This window comes from Balaenoptera ricei, chromosome 15 (assembly GCF_028023285.1).
Source record: "Balaenoptera ricei isolate mBalRic1 chromosome 15, mBalRic1.hap2, whole genome shotgun sequence".
In the NCBI taxonomy this organism is placed as follows: Eukaryota; Metazoa; Chordata; class Mammalia; order Artiodactyla; family Balaenopteridae; genus Balaenoptera; species Balaenoptera ricei.
In genome coordinates this window covers 58,751,786-58,770,570 of record NC_082653.1, presented here as the reverse complement: position 1 = coordinate 58,770,570, position 18,785 = coordinate 58,751,786, and the positions used below count along the sequence as shown (strand labels likewise).

General features: G+C 42.3%; 1 protein-coding gene across 2 annotated transcripts in view; it reads left to right on the top strand.

Moving 5' to 3' along the window:
- GRIN2A (glutamate ionotropic receptor NMDA type subunit 2A) overlaps window positions 1–18,785 on the top strand; it is a 365,808-nt gene that overhangs the window by 300,081 nt on the left and 46,942 nt on the right. For both annotated transcript variants that reach the window (XM_059896355.1, XM_059896356.1), the window contains exon 9: window positions 3,787–3,947. In XM_059896355.1, coding sequence (XP_059752338.1) covers window positions 3,787–3,947 — 161 coding nt within the window. The remainder of the gene's footprint in view (window positions 1–3,786; window positions 3,948–18,785) is intronic.

Here is an 18,785-nt window from a genome sequence, read left to right as displayed (position 1 = left end):
GAGCTGCGTGTCTCCTCTGCTACAGATGGTGAGTGAAGGGGAAGGCAGTTAGGCAAATAGGCCATCAGATGTCTCGCGAGATTGGGAGCGGCTGCTACAATGACTAGATTTATGAGCAGTGCTGCTGCCTCTGTGCCCCTGAGCCGACAGCTGCTGTGCAAACAGGCCTGGGCTGGTGCCTCCCCTTTTAGGTGGTGCGTTGAGGCACTGCTTGCCTGAGTGAGTGCAAAGAGCATTTGCTGTTCACACACGCTTGTACACACACGTGTACATGCTTATACACACACACACTTGTACACACACACGCTTGTACACACACACACGCTCCCAACACAAGGCGCCCAGCAGGAGGACCTCATTTGGACAAGGCATGGCCACTTCCCCCAAATCCAGTTATGGCTGCTTATTAGGCAGCAGCATGCCTAATTTAAGGGGAGCAATCTTCAACTGGAAAGTTTAATTAACAGTGAAAAGAAGTGTGAGTCTAGAAAAAAGAATAGTGTTTTTGATTAGCCTGACTCTTGGGTAAAGTTGTACGCTTCCTCCGGCAGTTCTCAGTTCCGTGGAAGACATGCTGACGTGGAAATCTGAGAGACCTCTGGATCCCAGCCCTGGTTCTGCTGGAGATTTGCTGGCTGTCCTTCCCTCTCTGGGTCTCAAGGTCCTCACCTCTAAAAGAGGAGAGGTCGCTAGTAATGGTCTCGGAGGAATGATAGAGTTCAGACCTTAGGTTTGAAATCTGGGCTGCTGTTTACAAGGAGCGTAATCTTAAGTAGGTAATGGAATCTCTCTGAGCCTCAGTTTTTTCATCTGTAAAATGGAGCCTCAAAGATTAGCTACCGGGCAGGGTTGTTGTGAGTATTAAATGAGCCAGTGTTTGTAAAGTTTTCAGCACAGTGCTGGCCCCCAGCAAATCCTCAAAACATGTTAGTCATTATAACCATCACTTTCTAGTTCCAGAATTCCATATTTCATAGAAAAATGAGGCCCAGGTTACTTTTTTGCCCACGATGATGGCAGAAATGACGAGTAAGAGTAGTTTTATTTTTGAGTGCTTACTCTGTTGCAGGCACTATTCTAATTACTTGACAAAAGTTGTAGTTTTAGATCTTCCCATTGACCCCATAAGGGAAGTACTCATGTGTTTCCCACTTTGCAGACGGAAAATAAGTGGAGGCAGCGGGAAGTAAGGTGGCTTCTCTAAGGCCCAACAGTCTGTAAGGGATAGAACCTGACTTTGGAACCTGTGAGGCTGAGCTCACACTTGTAACCATTGCCTTGTGCTGCCTCTAGATTTTAACTGTATTTCTGGGACTTAGACCTAGTTCTCTGGACTCCCCATCTGGTTAGGTTGCCCCAAACACTGAAGGTGTGGACAGATGGGGAGCAAAGAACCTTTTCTCTACCCTTCTAGATAGTTCTGCCTGGTCTAAGAATTAAATTGACATGAGGCAGATTAACAGGAGAAAATCTAACTTAATTTCTTATATACGGGAACCCCACATATATGAGAGGTTCAGAGACAGAAAGGTAAAATGAGGTAGATGTGCCATCCTGAGCTAAGGAATAGGCTAGGGGCCTGGGGCTCCAGAGGGGAGGAGGGTAATTCACAGGATGATGAGAAGAGCAGACGTTGAGTAATTAAATGTTTGCCTGTCATAGGTCATAAAATGTTATTTCTGGTAATAACTCTTATTATGGGCAAGGCCCCCAATTTAAATTCTTTAATGGAGCAGGGAAAGTTCCTCTTGAGCCCACAGGGTCTCAATTGCCTTCAGCTCAAAATAAATCATGTGCCAAAGTGGCACATCTTGGGGAAGGGATAAATTAGGAGTTTGGGATTAGCAGATACAAACTACTCTATATAAAATAGATAAACAACAAGTCCTACTGTATAGCACAGGGAATTATATTCAGTATCTTGTAATAAACTATAATGGAAAAGAATATGAAAAAGAATATATATATTCTTTTATATATATATATATATATATATATATATATATATATATATATATATATCCATATATATATATGAATCACTTTGCTGTACACCAGAAACTAACACAACCTTGTAAATCAACTATACGCCAATAAAAAATTTTTTAAAAAAGAATAGAAAAATTCAAGACCAGATAGCTTCACTGGTGAATTTTACCAAATAGTTTTAAAGGAGAATTAACACCAATCCTTCTCAAACTCTTTAGAAAAATAGAGGAGGAACACTACCTAACTCCTTCTCTGAGGCCAGAATTTCCTTGATACCAAACTAGACAAAGGAATCACAAGAAAAAAAATGATAGACCAATATCTTTTTAAAATATTGATGCAAAAATCCTCACCAAAATACCAGCAAACCAAATCAAGCAGCAGCATACAAAAAGAAAAATATGCCATGACCAAGTGAGATTTAGCCCAAGAATGCATGGGTGATTAAACGTATGAAAATAAGTCAATGCAGTACACAACATTAATAGAATGAAAAAATAACCACATGATCAAAGTGGCACATGTTGGGGAGGCCTGACCCCCTTCACAGACAACATCAGCCAATCAGGGAAACCCAGTAGAGCATGGGCAGTGAGCCTTGATGGAGGCTCAAGAGGCCATACCAGGCATGGGCATCACCGGGAAGCTAATGGTTAGTATGGACTTCAGCTCAAGAAACGTTCATGGAACCTGCCATTATGCCTGGGATGTGTTAGGACCCCAATAAGTATTGCAGGCGTGCATGAGCGAATGAATGAATGATGGCTGGAGAATGAGTGAATGACATAGAGTCTTTGTACGGGAAGAAAAATAATTGTCCCTCTACCCTTCCAGGTTCTTGGTGGAGACCCCCACCCTCCATAATAAATGACAGATTTAACAGGAGAAAAACATGTATACCATCTGTATATATGGGAGATACCCAAGAAAACTGAGTAGCTCCCCGAAATAGCCCAAACCACCAGCTTAAATACTATCTTCAGCTGAAGACAGAAGAAAGATGTAGGGTAATGGGAGGCGTGATGGGGGTGGGGGGAGAAGGAAAGGCCAGTTCTGGGAGGAGACCAGGAAGAGCACAGTAAACAAGGGTATGGTAGTGATGCAGGTTTAAGTTGCTGCCTTCTCCACTGATAAGAGTTTTAGAGATTTAGTCATCCTCTTCCAGACACAGAGAGGAAGACACCCTCATGAATATAAGATTTTGCCTCTTCCAAAAGAGTTAACTTCTACTCAGTTTTCAGAGTTTCTCCTGTGTCTGCTGTTTCTTAAAAAATAACCAGCCCCCAGATAATCCGTATGCCAAAGAGGCATATTTCGGGACTGGCAAATTCTGCTCCCCTTTGTCATTTTCTGGGTGAGGTGAAAGAAATTGTAAACGGGGTCCAGAGAAGGGAGTGATTGGTGAGGATCTCAGAAAATTTCATGATAAGGCAGATGAATGAACTGAAGTCATACATTAATTCCAGCTTAATCAGCATTTCCTGAGCACTGCCCATGAGCCTAGGACTAGGCCGGTCTCTATAATGGAGACGAAAAATTCCGTCCAACAGATACCTAGTGCACACCCAGCCAGCCCCTGTGCTGGGCACTGAGGAGCAGTAAGGAAGAAGACAGACACTGTTTCTGACTTCCTGGAGCTCCCAGACCAGTGGAAGGTGTGATTAAGTAGAAAGGAAGCACAAAAATGAGTGGGTTTTTACTGTCCTGTGCTAGCACGTGCATATGTGTAACTCCTGAGGCAAGACAGAATGATGGCTGATTCTTCCTCCTCCTCCTCCTTTCTCTGTCTCTCTTCAGTTTCAGAGACCTCACGACTATTCCCCTCCCTTTCGATTTGGCACGGTGCCCAACGGCAGTACGGAGAGAAACATTCGGAACAACTACCCCTACATGCATCAGTACATGACCAAATTTAACCAGAAGGGAGTAGAGGACGCCTTGGTCAGCTTGAAAACAGGGTAAGGATGACGGTTTCTTTTGCTCTGCAGGCCTGCCCATCCACACACCTTACAGAAAATGACTGCACACCTTGCCTTTGTGCTTGTCTGCCCCCACTGTTGTATGTTCTCGAGAGCCGAGCTGGAAGTCAAGGAGGCCCCCAGTTGAGGGCTGCTTTTGCTAATCTGATGAGTATCACAGGATTCCTTCTCAGTTGTGTTAAGAAAAAGCAAATCCAGGACACTTTGAAATGCAGAGAACCAGAGGGGTTTCTTAAACTGATAAAGAAGTTGGTCCAACTCAATAGGATATTTTAGCCAATAGGGAGATCTAAGGAGATGGAGTTTATTTAAAGTGGTGAAAACAAAGTACTGTAAGTTTTTATCTGATTTTAGATAGGAGTTTATGGCATGTAGCTTTCTGTGAAAACTGAATGTCACGTTGAGGAAGAAGAAAGGAAATATGGAGAGAAAAGCTGAGAACTCAGTCTCTCTAAAGGTACAGCTAACATTTCCGTCTACCTGTTGGCATTGTGGAGGATAGCAGACATGAAATAACTGAAGCTGTAAACAGAAGACCTGTTTTATTACCTTGGACAGTTCTTCAATCGCTCTCAGCCTCATACATAAAATGGGAATAATGATAGGGCCTAATTCATAGGAGTTTTATGAGGATTAAGAGAGAAAATTTGCTGTAAAGCATTTCGGACAGTGCCTGGCACAGAGATAGGACATAACTGCTAGTGTTGTTATTTGGTGTAAAGGTTAAATTCTATTCCATGGACTCTTCAACGTTTTGAAAAGTCAGGGAAGTGTGAAATGTGTTTTTGAAAGGGTTCCATTAAAAAAGATTCTGTTTTAAATGAAAGGATTGTTTATTAAGGAAAGTTTTGCTTATCCAGAAAATTTACTTACGTGGACCATCTCAATTCTCAGGGATCCCTGGCAAGTAAAACAGGATGTAGTGCATGCTCCTTGCCGATTAACACACAGCTTCTTCCTGTGGGCTGTTCTGCAGGCCCGTTGCGAAGGCCTTGCTGCTTCTTTGTGTCTGGTGAGGCAGAGGGGGCCCCTCTAAACCATCAAGCCCGGATCTCTGCATAATTTCCAGGAGCTTTGGCCAATGACATTTTGTCATTTCAGTCTCTTTGGAATCTCTTTGGTATCTCAGCAGGGGCTGGGACAGCATTTATTTAGAAGCTGAACCCATTTCTTATCGAAAACTCATTCACACACTGCTCATTCTGGCTTGGAATGACTTTTTAAAACTTTTTACTAAAAAGCATAACAAAAAATGCAGAAAAGTACAAGTATTAAGTATACTGCTGGGTGACTTTGTCCAAACTGATCTGACCATCCAGGTCAATTAACAAGATGTCACCAATCCCTACAACCCCCCACCACACACACACACACACACACACACACCCTCTTCCAGTTACTATCTTCGTGAGTCGTCCCCACACACACACACACACACACACCCTCTTCCAGTTACTATCTTCGTGAGTCGTCCTCACTTCTAAAGCAGTAGGTTCTTTTGCCCTGTTATTCTAACATATAATAAAATCATACCGTATGTTTTCTTTTTTGTTTGTCTTTATTTGACTCACCATTCTGTTAGTGAGATCGCTGCGTGTCATTCCAGTTCTTTCATTCTCATTGCTGTGTAGAATTTCACTGTGGGGATATACCACAGTGCACACATCTTTTCTAATCTTGATGAACGTTTAGGGTAGTGTCCCATGTGGGGCTATTATGAGTAAAGCTCCTAAGGGCTTTCTCCTACATGTCTTTTGTTGTACAAGTGAGTACATTTTTCTTGTTATAAACCTAAGAGCGGAAATTGCTGAGCTATAGAATGTGGTATGTTCAGTTTTAGTAGATACCAGAAAAGACAAAGTTTTGATGACTTTGCAGCTTAGCCATGGGTATGGGTTTTTGTTTGTTTTCACTGTGGTCTTTTCATCGTATATACTGTTGCTTTGGACAGACCATGAGCGTAAATGTGATGACAATGGTTAGAAAAAATGGTTGAAGGCTGGCTGTTTCCCTCCTCATCCATCTGCCACCCAGAGCACAAAATGGGTTGTTTTCTTTCTTTTTCACTTTTTTTAAATAATGCAAACAAAAAGGAGTAGAGAAATAGAACCCGTCCCTGGCCATAAATTGTGCAAATTGTTCTCGGGAAGCCATATAATAGTTATAACATCCATCTTAGCAAACTTGGGCAGATGGTGGGTTTACCCTATATTCAATCTCCCATGAGGGGGATGCATGACGCTATTACTTTAAACTCAGAAACTAGAGCTAAAGGGGTGTGAGTCTTTTCTTTTTAAGAAACAACTACATGCGCCCTTAGGGGTAAGGACGTTCCTGCTCGTTCCTGGAGAGTCTGTCTCAGTGGAGTTAGTATCAGGGGAAGCCACTTACATGTTTAACAGGCTTCTCAGTGAATTATTTAAGCTGTTTAAAGTAAATTTTGAATAGATAGTACATTTACATGATTCAAAAATCAAAAAGTAGTATATAAAAAGATAAACAGTGAAGAGCCTTCCTTCCACACTGTTCCTTATTTGCCTAGTACCCTCCATAGTAGCCACATTTACTACTTTCCTGTGTGTCCTTCCAGATCTTTCTCTGTCAAAGCATAAACAGCTACAGAGTTATTTTTTAAACATTTGTAGTCTTCCATCGTGTGACTGTATCATACGGTATTTAGTCAGTCTCCCACTAATGGATATTTAGGATATCATTTTTTGTTGTTACAAACAATACTGCAGTGAATATCCTTACCTATGTGTCACATCCAATGTCAAATAAATTTCTTGGACTGCTGGGTCAAAGACTACACGTAGTAGTAATTTTGACAGACATTGACAGATTTCCCTCCCAAGGAAATTCACCTTTACCATCAATGAATGAGGGTACGTATCTCCCCAAAATCTTTGCCAACACAGTGTATCATCAATCTTCTAAAATTTTGCTAAGATGATAGGTAAAACATGTGCCAATATATTTTTTAATATGCACCATCTTATTATCAGTAGATTTTTACCAAATGTAATGAAAAGCCTTCTGCAATTCCTTTTTTGAAAGTGTGCCTTATTTTTTTCTGTTGATTTGATGGTTTTTCTTATTAATTTATCTATTAGAGAAATGAGCCCTTTATTTGTGATGTGATTACAAATGTTTGTCCCAGTTTTTTTGCTGCTGTTAGTTTGTCTTTTGAGCTTGTAGATATTTTTTTTCCACGGAGATCTATGTTTTTTGTAGTCACACCTATCAGTCTTTTTTATGGCTTCTGGAGTTTGAGTCGTAATTCAAAAATCCTTTTCACTCAGGTTACAAAATAATTTTCTCCTGTTTTCTATTTTGGTGGCATTTTTTTTTTTTTTTTTTTTTTTTTTTTTTAGCTACTTTATTTATTTATTTATTTTTGGCTGTGTTCGGTCTTCGGTTCGTGCGCGGGCTTTCTCCATTTGCGGCAAGCGGGGGCCACTCTTCATCGCGGTGCGGGGACCGCTCTTCATCGCGGTGCGCGGGCCTTTCACTATCGCGGCCCCTCCCGCTGCGGGGCACAGGCTCCAGACGCGCAGGCTCAGTAGTTGTGGCTCACGGGCCCAGCTACTCCGTGGCATGTGGGATCTTCCCAGACCAGGGCTCGAACCCGTGTCCCCTGCATTAGCAGGCAGATTCTCAACCACTGCGCCACCAGGGAAGCCCTGGCATTTTTAATATTCGGAATTTTTCTTGGTGTAGAGTATGAGAGATGAATACAACTCCTCAAATGATTATGAGAACCAAAATTTAAGAACTGCCACCACCAAACTGCACCAAGATCTGACAATCTCTTTGTGTTGATCGTATCTGTTCATCATCCTGAGACTTATGTCTTTCAAGTGTCTACTTCACCACACTTAGTTGCCTTTTCCCTCTCCCATCTCATTTGCTTTTAAAATTTTTCTTTATGAAATACATTACTTTAAAATATGAAATGTATTATGAAATAATTTTACAAGAGTAAATATCATGAGGGTTTAAGGAATAATAAAACAAACTTCTCATGTAATAATAATACTAAACTCCAGCTTTAAAAAATAGTCATTCCCTTCCTTCACCTTGTACAGCATCTCTAGAAGTTTGTATCCCTCTGGAAGGTGGAGGGAGGTACCCTATGTGTTTCTGAATTGTTGAATTTCAGGATATTCCTACCCCCAATACCCTTAAATCCAGTGAGGCTTGGCTTAAAAAACCCAGAGCATGCAGCTCAGCTACTGGGTCCTGCCCCTCCACCCACAAGTCTCAGTGATATCTGTGGCTTAGTGAATATATGTTCGTATACACCAAGGCCAGTGAAATGGGGAAGCTTCTTTATGGGTTGTAACTTCCTGGAAGAGTCTGGGACACAAGGGGGATTTTGCATTATGGTTGAATGAGGGTCCCAGCTTGGTTTGAGTCTGGGCTCTATCATTAGCTATCTGTGGCCTTAGACAAGTCACGTCACCTCTCTGAACCTCAGTTTCCCTATCTAAAAAGTGAAAGGGCTGGATTCTCCGATCTCTGAAATAACTCTGAGATTCTTTTACTTGTGTCAACACTTGAACACTTATTTAGAACTTTCCAAAACACAAAATCCAGACAAACCACAATTATAAACAGCTGTCATTTTTGCAGAAAGGATTTAGAATAATTCTCCAAAGCTGGGTGTCTCCAAGCCTGGCCAATGGACCAGCTCTACCTGAATCAAATGGTTACTTGTAAAAACGCAGATTTCTGGACCCAACACAAGACCTTCTCTTTAGTGATGGAGCCTGTGAATTTGCATTTTAGCAAGCATGCTGCTGCTCTGGGTGATTTGATACAAGCTAAAATTTGAGAACTACTGTTCTAAAAGAGTTCAAGAAATACATTACGCATATAAAGAGTAAGCCAGCCAATATAAACATGTAGCTTAGCTTCGGGACGCAGAATCACCTAAGAGCATAGGGACAGAGAAACTTGAAACTGAGTTGTTAAGTGTCATTTGAAACTAAGTTGTTAAGTATCATTGTTTGTTGAAATTTATAATAAATGGAGATAAAGTATCCCAGAAAATATCAAGTAAATCAGTGAGAAAGTAGGATTTGCACCAAATGTTTGTTGTACAGACATTGATAGGTGAGGTTTTCCAGGAACAGGTCTGTTCTGACATGTGGGGTTCTCCCGAACCAGAGGTGGAAGAGCATTTCATGACCCCAGGTTTCTACACCAACGTTTCGCAAAGCGTCGCCTGAGTCTGAATCAGTAGCGGTGCTAATAAAGATGTGGATTCTTGAGCCCCACTGAGCCAACAGAACCAGAATCTCTGGGGCAGAGGCCTGGGAATCTGCATGCTTTAACAAGCTCTTCAGGTGATTCTGATGCACACTAATCAAATTTTGGGACCATCTGCTTTAGAAGAGGGAACTGAAGCTGAAATGAGTGGAGACAGATTTAGATTTATAAATGCTCAGTCATCAGAAGCTGATGTTCTCCAAGCAGTTTTGGCAAGTAGGCAAAACTGCAAGCATAGCACTTATGCCAGATTTAAATTAAACAATCAACATTCCTACAACTCTGAAGAGGCTAATATTTGAAGACATAGTGGGATGGTTTATGTTTTTTATTTTAACTGATTTTCATGTCCAATTATGTGTATGTAAATTTATGAAAAAGTCCCAGTTTCCTTTAGAAGCTTTAATTTTCGGCCTTCAGGCCCCCCAGTCCCCTGTCTGATTTCATTTCCAGCCCAACAATGTTGGGAAACAGACGGGCATCTTTTGCCTTCTCTTAAATTGAGTAGTTTGGGAGAAGAATTGGAAAGGAGGGTTGCCTTTTGCCAATAGGCATTTTTCTACAAGGCCCAAACTGTATAATGTGTCTGTAAAAATAAAAGGATGAGGGTGGTCACATCTATTTGCAAGTGTCAGAACTGCCTTTATAGAAGAGGTGAGCACTGAACCCTGTCCTAAGACGCAGCTTCTCCAAGCCTGCAGGGGTGAGGAATCCCCGTTTTGAGAGGTTAATTCATTGAATATTGAGAGATGGTGTTCTGTGAGGAATGGACAGGACCAAGAAGAGGAAGGGCTCAGCATGAGCAGAGGCGTGGAGGAACACAAATTTAGGTTTGGATGAGTTAAGTCGGCAGTGCCTTTGGGACAACATCATCATATTTCATCTCTGCATTGATTGAAACCGAACAATCTGTGAGATGCAGCTCCAAGCGCTTCACATGCATAATGTCATTTAATCCTCAGAACGCTCCTAAGAGCTGAGTACTATCACTCCTATGACCTGAGCACTATTACTCCTATGACCTGAGTATTATTATTCCTTTGAGCAGTGTACTATTACTCCTATGAGCTGGGTACTTTACTCCTTTGAGCTGGGTACTTTACTCCTTCGAGCTGGGTACTATTACTCCTATGAGCTGGGTGCTTTAAGAGATGAAGAACCTAAGGCTCTACAAGGTTAACTAATTACCCAACACGCTGTTTAACTAAGAACTTACATTGTAGAATTATTGACTGTAGGAGTTAGGCTTGCTTCCCAACTTGGCAACGCCAGAGAGGCAGCTGGATATATGAGGTCAGAGCTCAAGGGAGAATTGGAGACTGAAGTTACATATTATATTACTGGGGAGGAAGAAATGTTCCTCTACCCTTCTAGATTCTTATGGCCGGTCTGAGAATTAAACCGACGTGAGGCATATTAACAAGAGAAAATCAAACAGAAGTTTAATAACGTGTATACATGAGAGAGACCTGAGTAACTCTCCAAAATGGCCAAACCCTCACCTTAAATACCATCTTCAGCTAAAGACAAAAGAGGATGTTGAGGGTAGTGGTTTGGGACTTCAGAGGGGAGGAAGGCAATTCACATGGAGATGGAAGAGCAAATGCTTGGTAAATAAACACTTGTTGGACCAGGCAGAGACAATGTAGTACACTCTGCTCTCTAGGCCCTGCCTAGAGTTTTCCTCACCACACTTAGCCCACCATATTCTCTGCTGACAGCTCTAATCTGGGAACAGGCCCTCAATCTAATTCTTTCAGGCAGTTAGGAGGAAGGTCAGAGTTTCTTCTTGAGTCTTTTGGCCTTGATTGTTTTCAGCTTGAAGTAATCTGCATGCCATAGAGATTCTTTGTGGAGGCAAATTTTATATATACGTACATATATATTTAATATTGTATATAATATACATGTATTATATAATACATAATTATCAATTGACAATCTGGGAGTTGATAAGATCATAGCATCCTTCTTTCCATCCTCAAAGGAAACTGGTCCAGGGATGTTGAACTTGCCAAGGTAGACCAGGAAGGCATAAGGATGCTCATTGACGTTGAGTTGCCATGCAGAGCAAGTTCTTTCAAGGGTGCCATCCGAGCACGATTTATGAGCTATATTTTGTCAGTCAAGCAGAATCCCACTCAGAGGGTTCATTTCCAGATGCTGAGTTCGATAACAGGCGTAGACCTCAAGGTTCAGTGAGCTGTTGTCTTAACTGGAATAGCATCGTCTCCAGAGAACATCGGAGCTACAGTGACCTGGTTTCTGAGATCCACCCCCACAATGCAAGTAAAGCTCAGAAATAATTGCTACCACATCAGAGGGTAGGAATTTTACCCTTAATAAAAACTCAAGGAAGCAGAGACATCTTTCTTGTACTTGAAGTTATCTCTTGTGAAACTCCATTAAAACTATATTAATGGATGTTCAAGGCCACCCATAAAGTATTAAAAATAGAAAAAAATGGGGGAAAAGTTGAATAAAATGGGATCCCAATTCTGTAAAGATGGAAGGAGAAGAAAAGAGAGAAAAGAAGAAAGGAGACTGAAATGAAATACATCAAAGGTTATCAGAGATATTGCTAGATGATGAGGGTTGTGGGCTTCTTTCTACCCCTTTTATACTTAACACATTTTCTGCAACAAAAGTATTACTTATAATAAGAAGAAAAAAAGTTTCTTTGAACATAATTCTTCAGTTCTTCCTGCATTTCCTTCGGGTATTTGTACACAAGTTCATAGTTTACACACATTGAATCGGTGTCCATGCAAATCTGTTTGACTTTTCTCAGTTAAATCTGTACGGTTTTGTTGGACAATTATCACATTTAATGACTAGGGGATATTTCACTGAGCTAGAGGAAGATTAATTAATTTAACTTTTACTGCTATGCATTTTCATCATACCTTGTCTGGCATTGGAGGGACCTCCAAGAAATAGTTATTTCAGAAACCTTGCTGATACCATTATTGTACCAATTTGTTCACAATGTCATCCTACCTCATTTCTCAGACTTCTGTACTGTAAACAGCATTGTTTTTCTTCACTGTAAGGTTCTTTTATCTTGTGGACAACGCAAGTCCTGTAACTACTTGTAGTGTTGTTTTTGCTTGGGTTTCTACATAATTCGGAGCTTAATTTATGATCTTCTGTTAGCAACTGCGGAGAGCTTATGGCCTGAATATCTGCTTTCAGACTTTCCCTAAGCCCTTACCTGCTATTCCATCTCGGAATTCAGTTCACTCAAATTGCTTTATCCATATGTTTAAACCTTCTTCTACTGCAGTTTGAATAACCTGCCTGAATTGTTTTGGGAACTAAGAGAGGTATTTCGAACTGACAGATACCATTTACTGGGAGCTTACCTATGTGCCAGGTACTGTTCTGAATGCTTTGCCTGCAGTATCTTATTTAAACCTCATAACAACACTATGAGATAGTGATTATCATGATTTTCATTTACAATCGAGGAAATAGGCACAGAGAGATTAAAATAGCTCGTCTGTGGTCACACTTGCTCCAGAGCCTATGCTTTGAGTCACAACTTAAAATACTAAATATGAACATTCCCGTAACAGTGCACAATTAGCCTGTTTCTAATTACGCAGTATTATACAAAACCAAGAACTAATTTTGTTCATAATTTAAAATGTCTCTTTTTCCTTTGAAAGTCTTGATACTGCTTTTAAAACGGTCAATATTTCTTCTTTCATTGAAATGGAGAAAAAAAATGAACTTACAGAGGAAAACCAACCAAAAAAAGGATGTATTCCTTATATTCAGATACACGTGGTTAGGAAATTCTCCCTGGGGAGACTGAACATGCAGGAGCTTCCTGGCAGATTCCATCTCCTTGTCTCCTTAGGAATCACCTCTGCTTATTGATTGTCAGATGCACATGGAGACTTCAAATATGTCATCTCATTTCATCCTGATTCAACTCTGCCAAATAGGTGTTGTCTCCATTTTGCAGAAGGTGAAACTGAGGCTCAAGGAGCAGAAGCAACTTGTTCAAAGGTTACGTGATTGGCAGAGCTGGCATTCAGACTCAGCCCATCACCTCTTTCTACTCCTGACATCTAACTGTCTGCTTGTCCTGACCAGTGAAGGATTCTGGGAAGGGTTGGACACCTTTGCTATGAGGCGTGTGAGGTGGAGTGGCGGGGCGGGGGGGAGGTGGAACCAGGGAAGCTGGCGCTCCTGCCCATCAGTGGCTCAGATTTGGAAAATCTCAGTAGTGTGCTTCCTTCCTCTCCACTGTGAAAACTGTAAACAAGCTCCCACTGACCCAGGTGCTGAAATGGTGTCGGTGTTAAAGCATCAGCCCTGTGTGTTCTCTTGCTCTAGCAGTGGGGAGGAGTGAGTTTTCCTGGTGCCGGGCTAGCTCAGGCCATGGGAGGCCTTAGCACAGGTCGGGAGATGCTGTCCATACCCCATGGTGAGTGCTTGGGGCCTAGACAGCAGCCTCTGCCTTAGCAAGTCCAGCCTCATTCCATCGAGGGAAATGCAGGTGGAAGAGCAATAGGAACTCGGGTACCATGCCTCAGGTTTCCCCACTGTGGTAGCTCCCTGTGGCTGCCATAACAAATAACCACAAACTTGGGGGTTTAAAACAAGAGAAATGTATTCTCCCCTAGTTTTGGAGTCCAGAAGTTTAAAAGCAAGGTATGGGCAGGGCCACACTCCCTCTGAAGGCTCTGGGGAGAATTGTCCTGTCTCTTCCTGCTTCTGGGGCCTCTTGGCTTGTGGCAGCATCATTCAAATCTCTGCCTATGTCTCCATATGACCTTGTTCCTTGTGTGTCTCCTCTTTTTTCTAATATATTTATTTATTTATTTTTGGCTGCGTTGGGTCTTTGTTGCTGCACGTGGGCTTTCTCTAGTTGCGGCGAGTGGGGGCTACTCTTCATTGCGGTGCGCGGGCTTCTCATTGCGGTGGCTTCTCTTGCTGCGGAGCACGGGCTCTAGGTGCGCGGGCTTCAGTAGTTGTGGCATGCGGGCTTCAGTAGTTGTGGCGTGTGGGCTCAGTAGTTGTGGCGTGTGGGCTCAGTAGTTGTGACTCGCGGGCTCTAGAGCGCAGGCTCAGTAGTTGTGGTGCACGGGCTTAGTTGCTACGCAGCATGTGAAATCTTCCCGGACCAGGGCTCAAACCCGTGCCCCTGCATTGGCAGGCAGATTCTTAACCACTGCACCACCAGGGAAGTCCCTCCTCTTCTTATAAGGGATTTTTCTTCTAAGTCATCAGATTTAGGACCCACCTAAGTCCAGGATGATTTTGTCTTGAGATCCTTCACTAATTACATCTGGAAAGACCCAATTTCCAAATAAGATTACATTCTCAGGTTCTGGTGGATGTGAATTTTGGGAGGACACTATTCAACCCAACACAGTCCCTTAGGTACCAGTGTGACCTCCTCTGACAGGTGTCCGACGTGAGCACTGCCGCAGAAGGCTCTCCTCCGGGGTCTGTGGGGGAGGCCTCACCGCCCAGCGCTCCACCCGAGTATGCGCTGTGGGGAGTGACCTTGTAGTGCACCCCAATGCCCAGTGCACATGAATGCAGTACGGGCTCTTGGGTGTAGACCGCCACCATTGGGCAGTGCGGTTATCATGCTAGCCAGTGTCCATCCCTGCTTCCTAATCTCAGTTGCTTAGCTGTCCTCGCTCTGTGCCAGACGCTCTTATAAGCGCTTTGCCTATAATTCTTCATTTAATCTTCACAACCGCCCCGTGAGGGTTGGTACGTCCAGCATCTCCACTGTGTACACAGAGGAACTATTGTCAGGGGTGGGGGAGAAATTTTACTCGACTCTTCTAGCTTTTTCCTGGCTGGTTGAAGAATTAAATTGACAGGAGATAGATTAACAGGAGAAAGGCAAACAAAACTTTAATAACATATATACATGGGAGAGACCCAGGAGAACTGGGTAACTTACCAAAATGGCCCAAGCCTCACCTTAAATACCATCTTCAGCTAAAGACAAAAGAGAATTTTGGGGGTGGGAGTTTGGGACTTCAAAGGAGAGGAAGGCTGTTCACATGGAGACGGAAGAGCAAATGCTTGGTAAATAAATGTTTGCTGGGCCAGCAGAGACAGTGGGACACAGATGTCTGATCTCCAGGCCCTGCCTGGTTTCCCCCAACACACTTAGCCTGTATTCTTTGCAGACATCTCTGGTGGTAGCTCTATTCTGGGAACAGACCCTTCATCTAAGTTCTTTAGGCAGGTAAGGAGGAGGTAAAAAGAAAGGCTTCCTGAGTCTTCGTTTCTTAAAAATAATCAGCCTAACTTAGTCCTCATGCCAAAGAGACACAGTTTAGGATGGCACATTTGGCTCCCCTGCACCGTCATGCAGAGGTTAAGTCCCTTGCCAGGCAAGTGCTTGTAAGCTTCAGAGCTGGGATTTGAACCGGCTGTAGCATTTATGCCCTTAACCACTATGCTGCATTGCTTCTCATTAAAAAATATATTCTCATGGTAAAAAATGCAGATAAATAAGCATCCATTTGACCACGTCCCAATCCCGAATCACCCCCACCCCCACCAGGTAAGCACTGTTACCTGTCTGATATACGTGCCGTTTCTCCTAGACCTTTGTTAGATGCATTTGCATATATTTATATGTTCACGCATAATTATAAAATTTTGTTCAGTGGGATGCTATCAAACTCTGTGCAGTAAGGCACAGTTTGGTTTTCAATTAATAATGTGTTTTTTTTTCCAAGTGAAATTAAATTTATTTTGAGCTACATTGTGAGATGTAGCAAAAGCAGTGCCTACCGTGAAATTTATGCCATCAACCAAATACACTGGTAAAAAAATAGATGGGTAAACAATAATGCAAGCATCTACCTTAGGAAAAAATAATAAGAAGAGGATATAACCACAAAGTAAGCAGAATAAAATTATAAAAATCAGAAACGAAATTAATGTAATTGTGGAGAATTGAAGGAGAAAAAAATTTTAAGCTAGTTCTATGAGATTTTTTTTTTTTTTTTGGCTGCGTTGGGTCTTCGTTGCTGCACATGGGCTTTCTCTAGTTGCAGCGAGCGGAGGCTACTCTTCGTTGTGGTGCACGGGCTTCTCACTGTGGTGGCTTCTCTTGTTGCAGAGCACGGGCTCTAGGTGCGCAGACTTCAGTAGTTGTGGCACACGGGCTTAGTTGCTCCGCGGCACGTGGGATCTTCCCGGACCAGGGCTTGAAACTGTGTCCCCTGCATTGGCAGGCGGATTCCTTTTTTTTTTTTTTTTTTTTCACACACACTGTATTTTATTTTTACAAGAGATAAATAGACTGACACCAAGCATTGTACATGGATGACCACAACAAAAGCAACAATGACTGCAATTACCAAACACGAAACACACTCATACTATGTCATAATATTGACATTCAGTCCAGTAATCCTCCACTGTAACAGCTCCTTTACTTTGCAGTGAAAATTAATTTGTATATTTTTTGCCTCTGAGTCCTTGTGGGATTTTTTTTTATTCAAACAGAAAGTCACAAAAATTATAATCATCCTCATCAGTTCACTCAGTCCCATGTAATTAATTTTTTCTTCATCTTGATCTTTTGTTAGCACTTTTATGAATTCATGCTATCAAACTCTGTGCAGTAAGGCACAGTTTGGTTTTCAATTAATAATGTATTTTGAAGCGCCTTCCATATCTGTAGGTGTCTTTTGCCTTCATTACTTCATTCTCTTTGATGGCTGGAAAGAATTCCATGGTTTGCATACATCACAGTTTATTAGACTGTTTCCCTCCGGGGAGCTCTTGGTAATATGGGCACGTTAAAACTCCATGATGAGTCCTCTATGCACTTCTGCAAGTAATTCTCTAGGAATGATCTCAAAAAGTAGAATTTCTGGGTCAGAAACCTTCTAGAAGAGGTTAGTCTTATTCAACTGATGATTAATTAATTGACTTATTTTCTGAGTGACCCCATGGTGCAGAGCATCAACTTTGGATTGAGAAATACCTAGCTTCATATTCTGACTCTGATAATTACCAACTGTGTGACCTTTGGCAAATTGAATAACCTCTCTGAGACTGTTTCCCACATCTTTCAAATCCTGTCTCCCAGATTCCTTTGAGAATTAAATGAATTGACTTAGGGAAAGTAGCCGGCACTGTATTAGACACATAATAGGGTTTCATTAAATATTGATTGTTTTCCCAGTCTCTCTCTGACTTTCGTATATTTTCTGGCCTTTGAGAGGCCCTGTCTTTCAGTCCTAGTGTGTGGCAAGTTTAGCAGGATCATTGTCACTGCCAGTAGTGTGCTGTGATGCTTAAAAGCCAGCATCCTGGATCCGAATTCCCTCTCTGCTAACGTTCAGCTGTGGGACCTTAGACAAGTTAACTAACTTCTTAGATCTCGTTTTTTTTGTTTATAAAATGATGGTAAGTATGATTCCTTCACTTAGGAAACATAACTTAGGAACTTGCACTTAGAACTGTTGTAAGGATTAAATGAGATATGCAGGCAAAGAGCAGTGGCTGGCACATAGTAAACATTCAGGAAAAGTCTGAACAAAGAAAACATTCTCTATAACATGAGCATTTTTGATAATATGCTGTGCACCATGGAATAACTGCAGTAGAATGTTTACTCTAATCCCAACCCTTGAAGAGTATCTACTAAGAAACTCTATAAAAGATTTACATGTCAGCAGGAATCAATACTTTTCCTATGGCAGAACATGAGTGGTAACATGAAGAAAGAATAATAGCATTTGCATAGTGCTTTATAATTCATCAAGCAAATTTATAGCCGTACCTTCCTTCAACCAGAGTACAACCACATGGGAGAGATTGTTTCGTTCTGGTCAGATGGGGAAATCAAGGCTTAGATATGTGCACAGACTTACCCAAAACCCCACAGGAGTGCTCTCTGACCCCACATCCCACCTAAGGACATGCGCTCAGATTTGGGAAGCCCTGCAGCAGTGCCTCGAGGATGCATTGCTTTGGCAGGTGGTAGACAGGTCTGGAAGCACTGACTCTGAGGAACACCTGGGGCTGAGACCTCCAGGCTTCGGTTTTCTCTTCTGAAAAATTAAAAGATTGCATTACATGGTCTATCAACAACTTGGACAAGGTTAGTTTGTTAAATTCCATGTTAAATTCAACAGTAACGAAGAGGGAATTTTCTGTATCATTTTAACCTTTTCCTGTTGTGTGGTTGTTAGTCAGTAGGCAAACTGTATGTTTGTATTGTGTTTGCCCTTGTTTCCTTTCCTTCCTTCCTTCCTTCTCTCCCTCCTTCCCTCCCTCCCTCCCTCCTTCCCTCCCTCCCTCCTTCCTTCCCTCCCTCCCTCCTTCCTTCCCTCCCTCCCTCCTTCCTTCCCTCCTTCCTTCCCTCCCTCCCTCCCTCCTTCCTTCCCTCCCTCCCTCCCTCCTTCCTTCCCTCCTTCCTTCCCTCCCTCCCTCCTTCCTTCCCTCCCTCCCTCCTTCCTTCCCTCCCTCCTTCCTTCCCTCCGTCCTTCCTTCCCTCCCTCCCTCCTTCCTTCCCTCCTTCCTTCCCTCCTTCCCTCC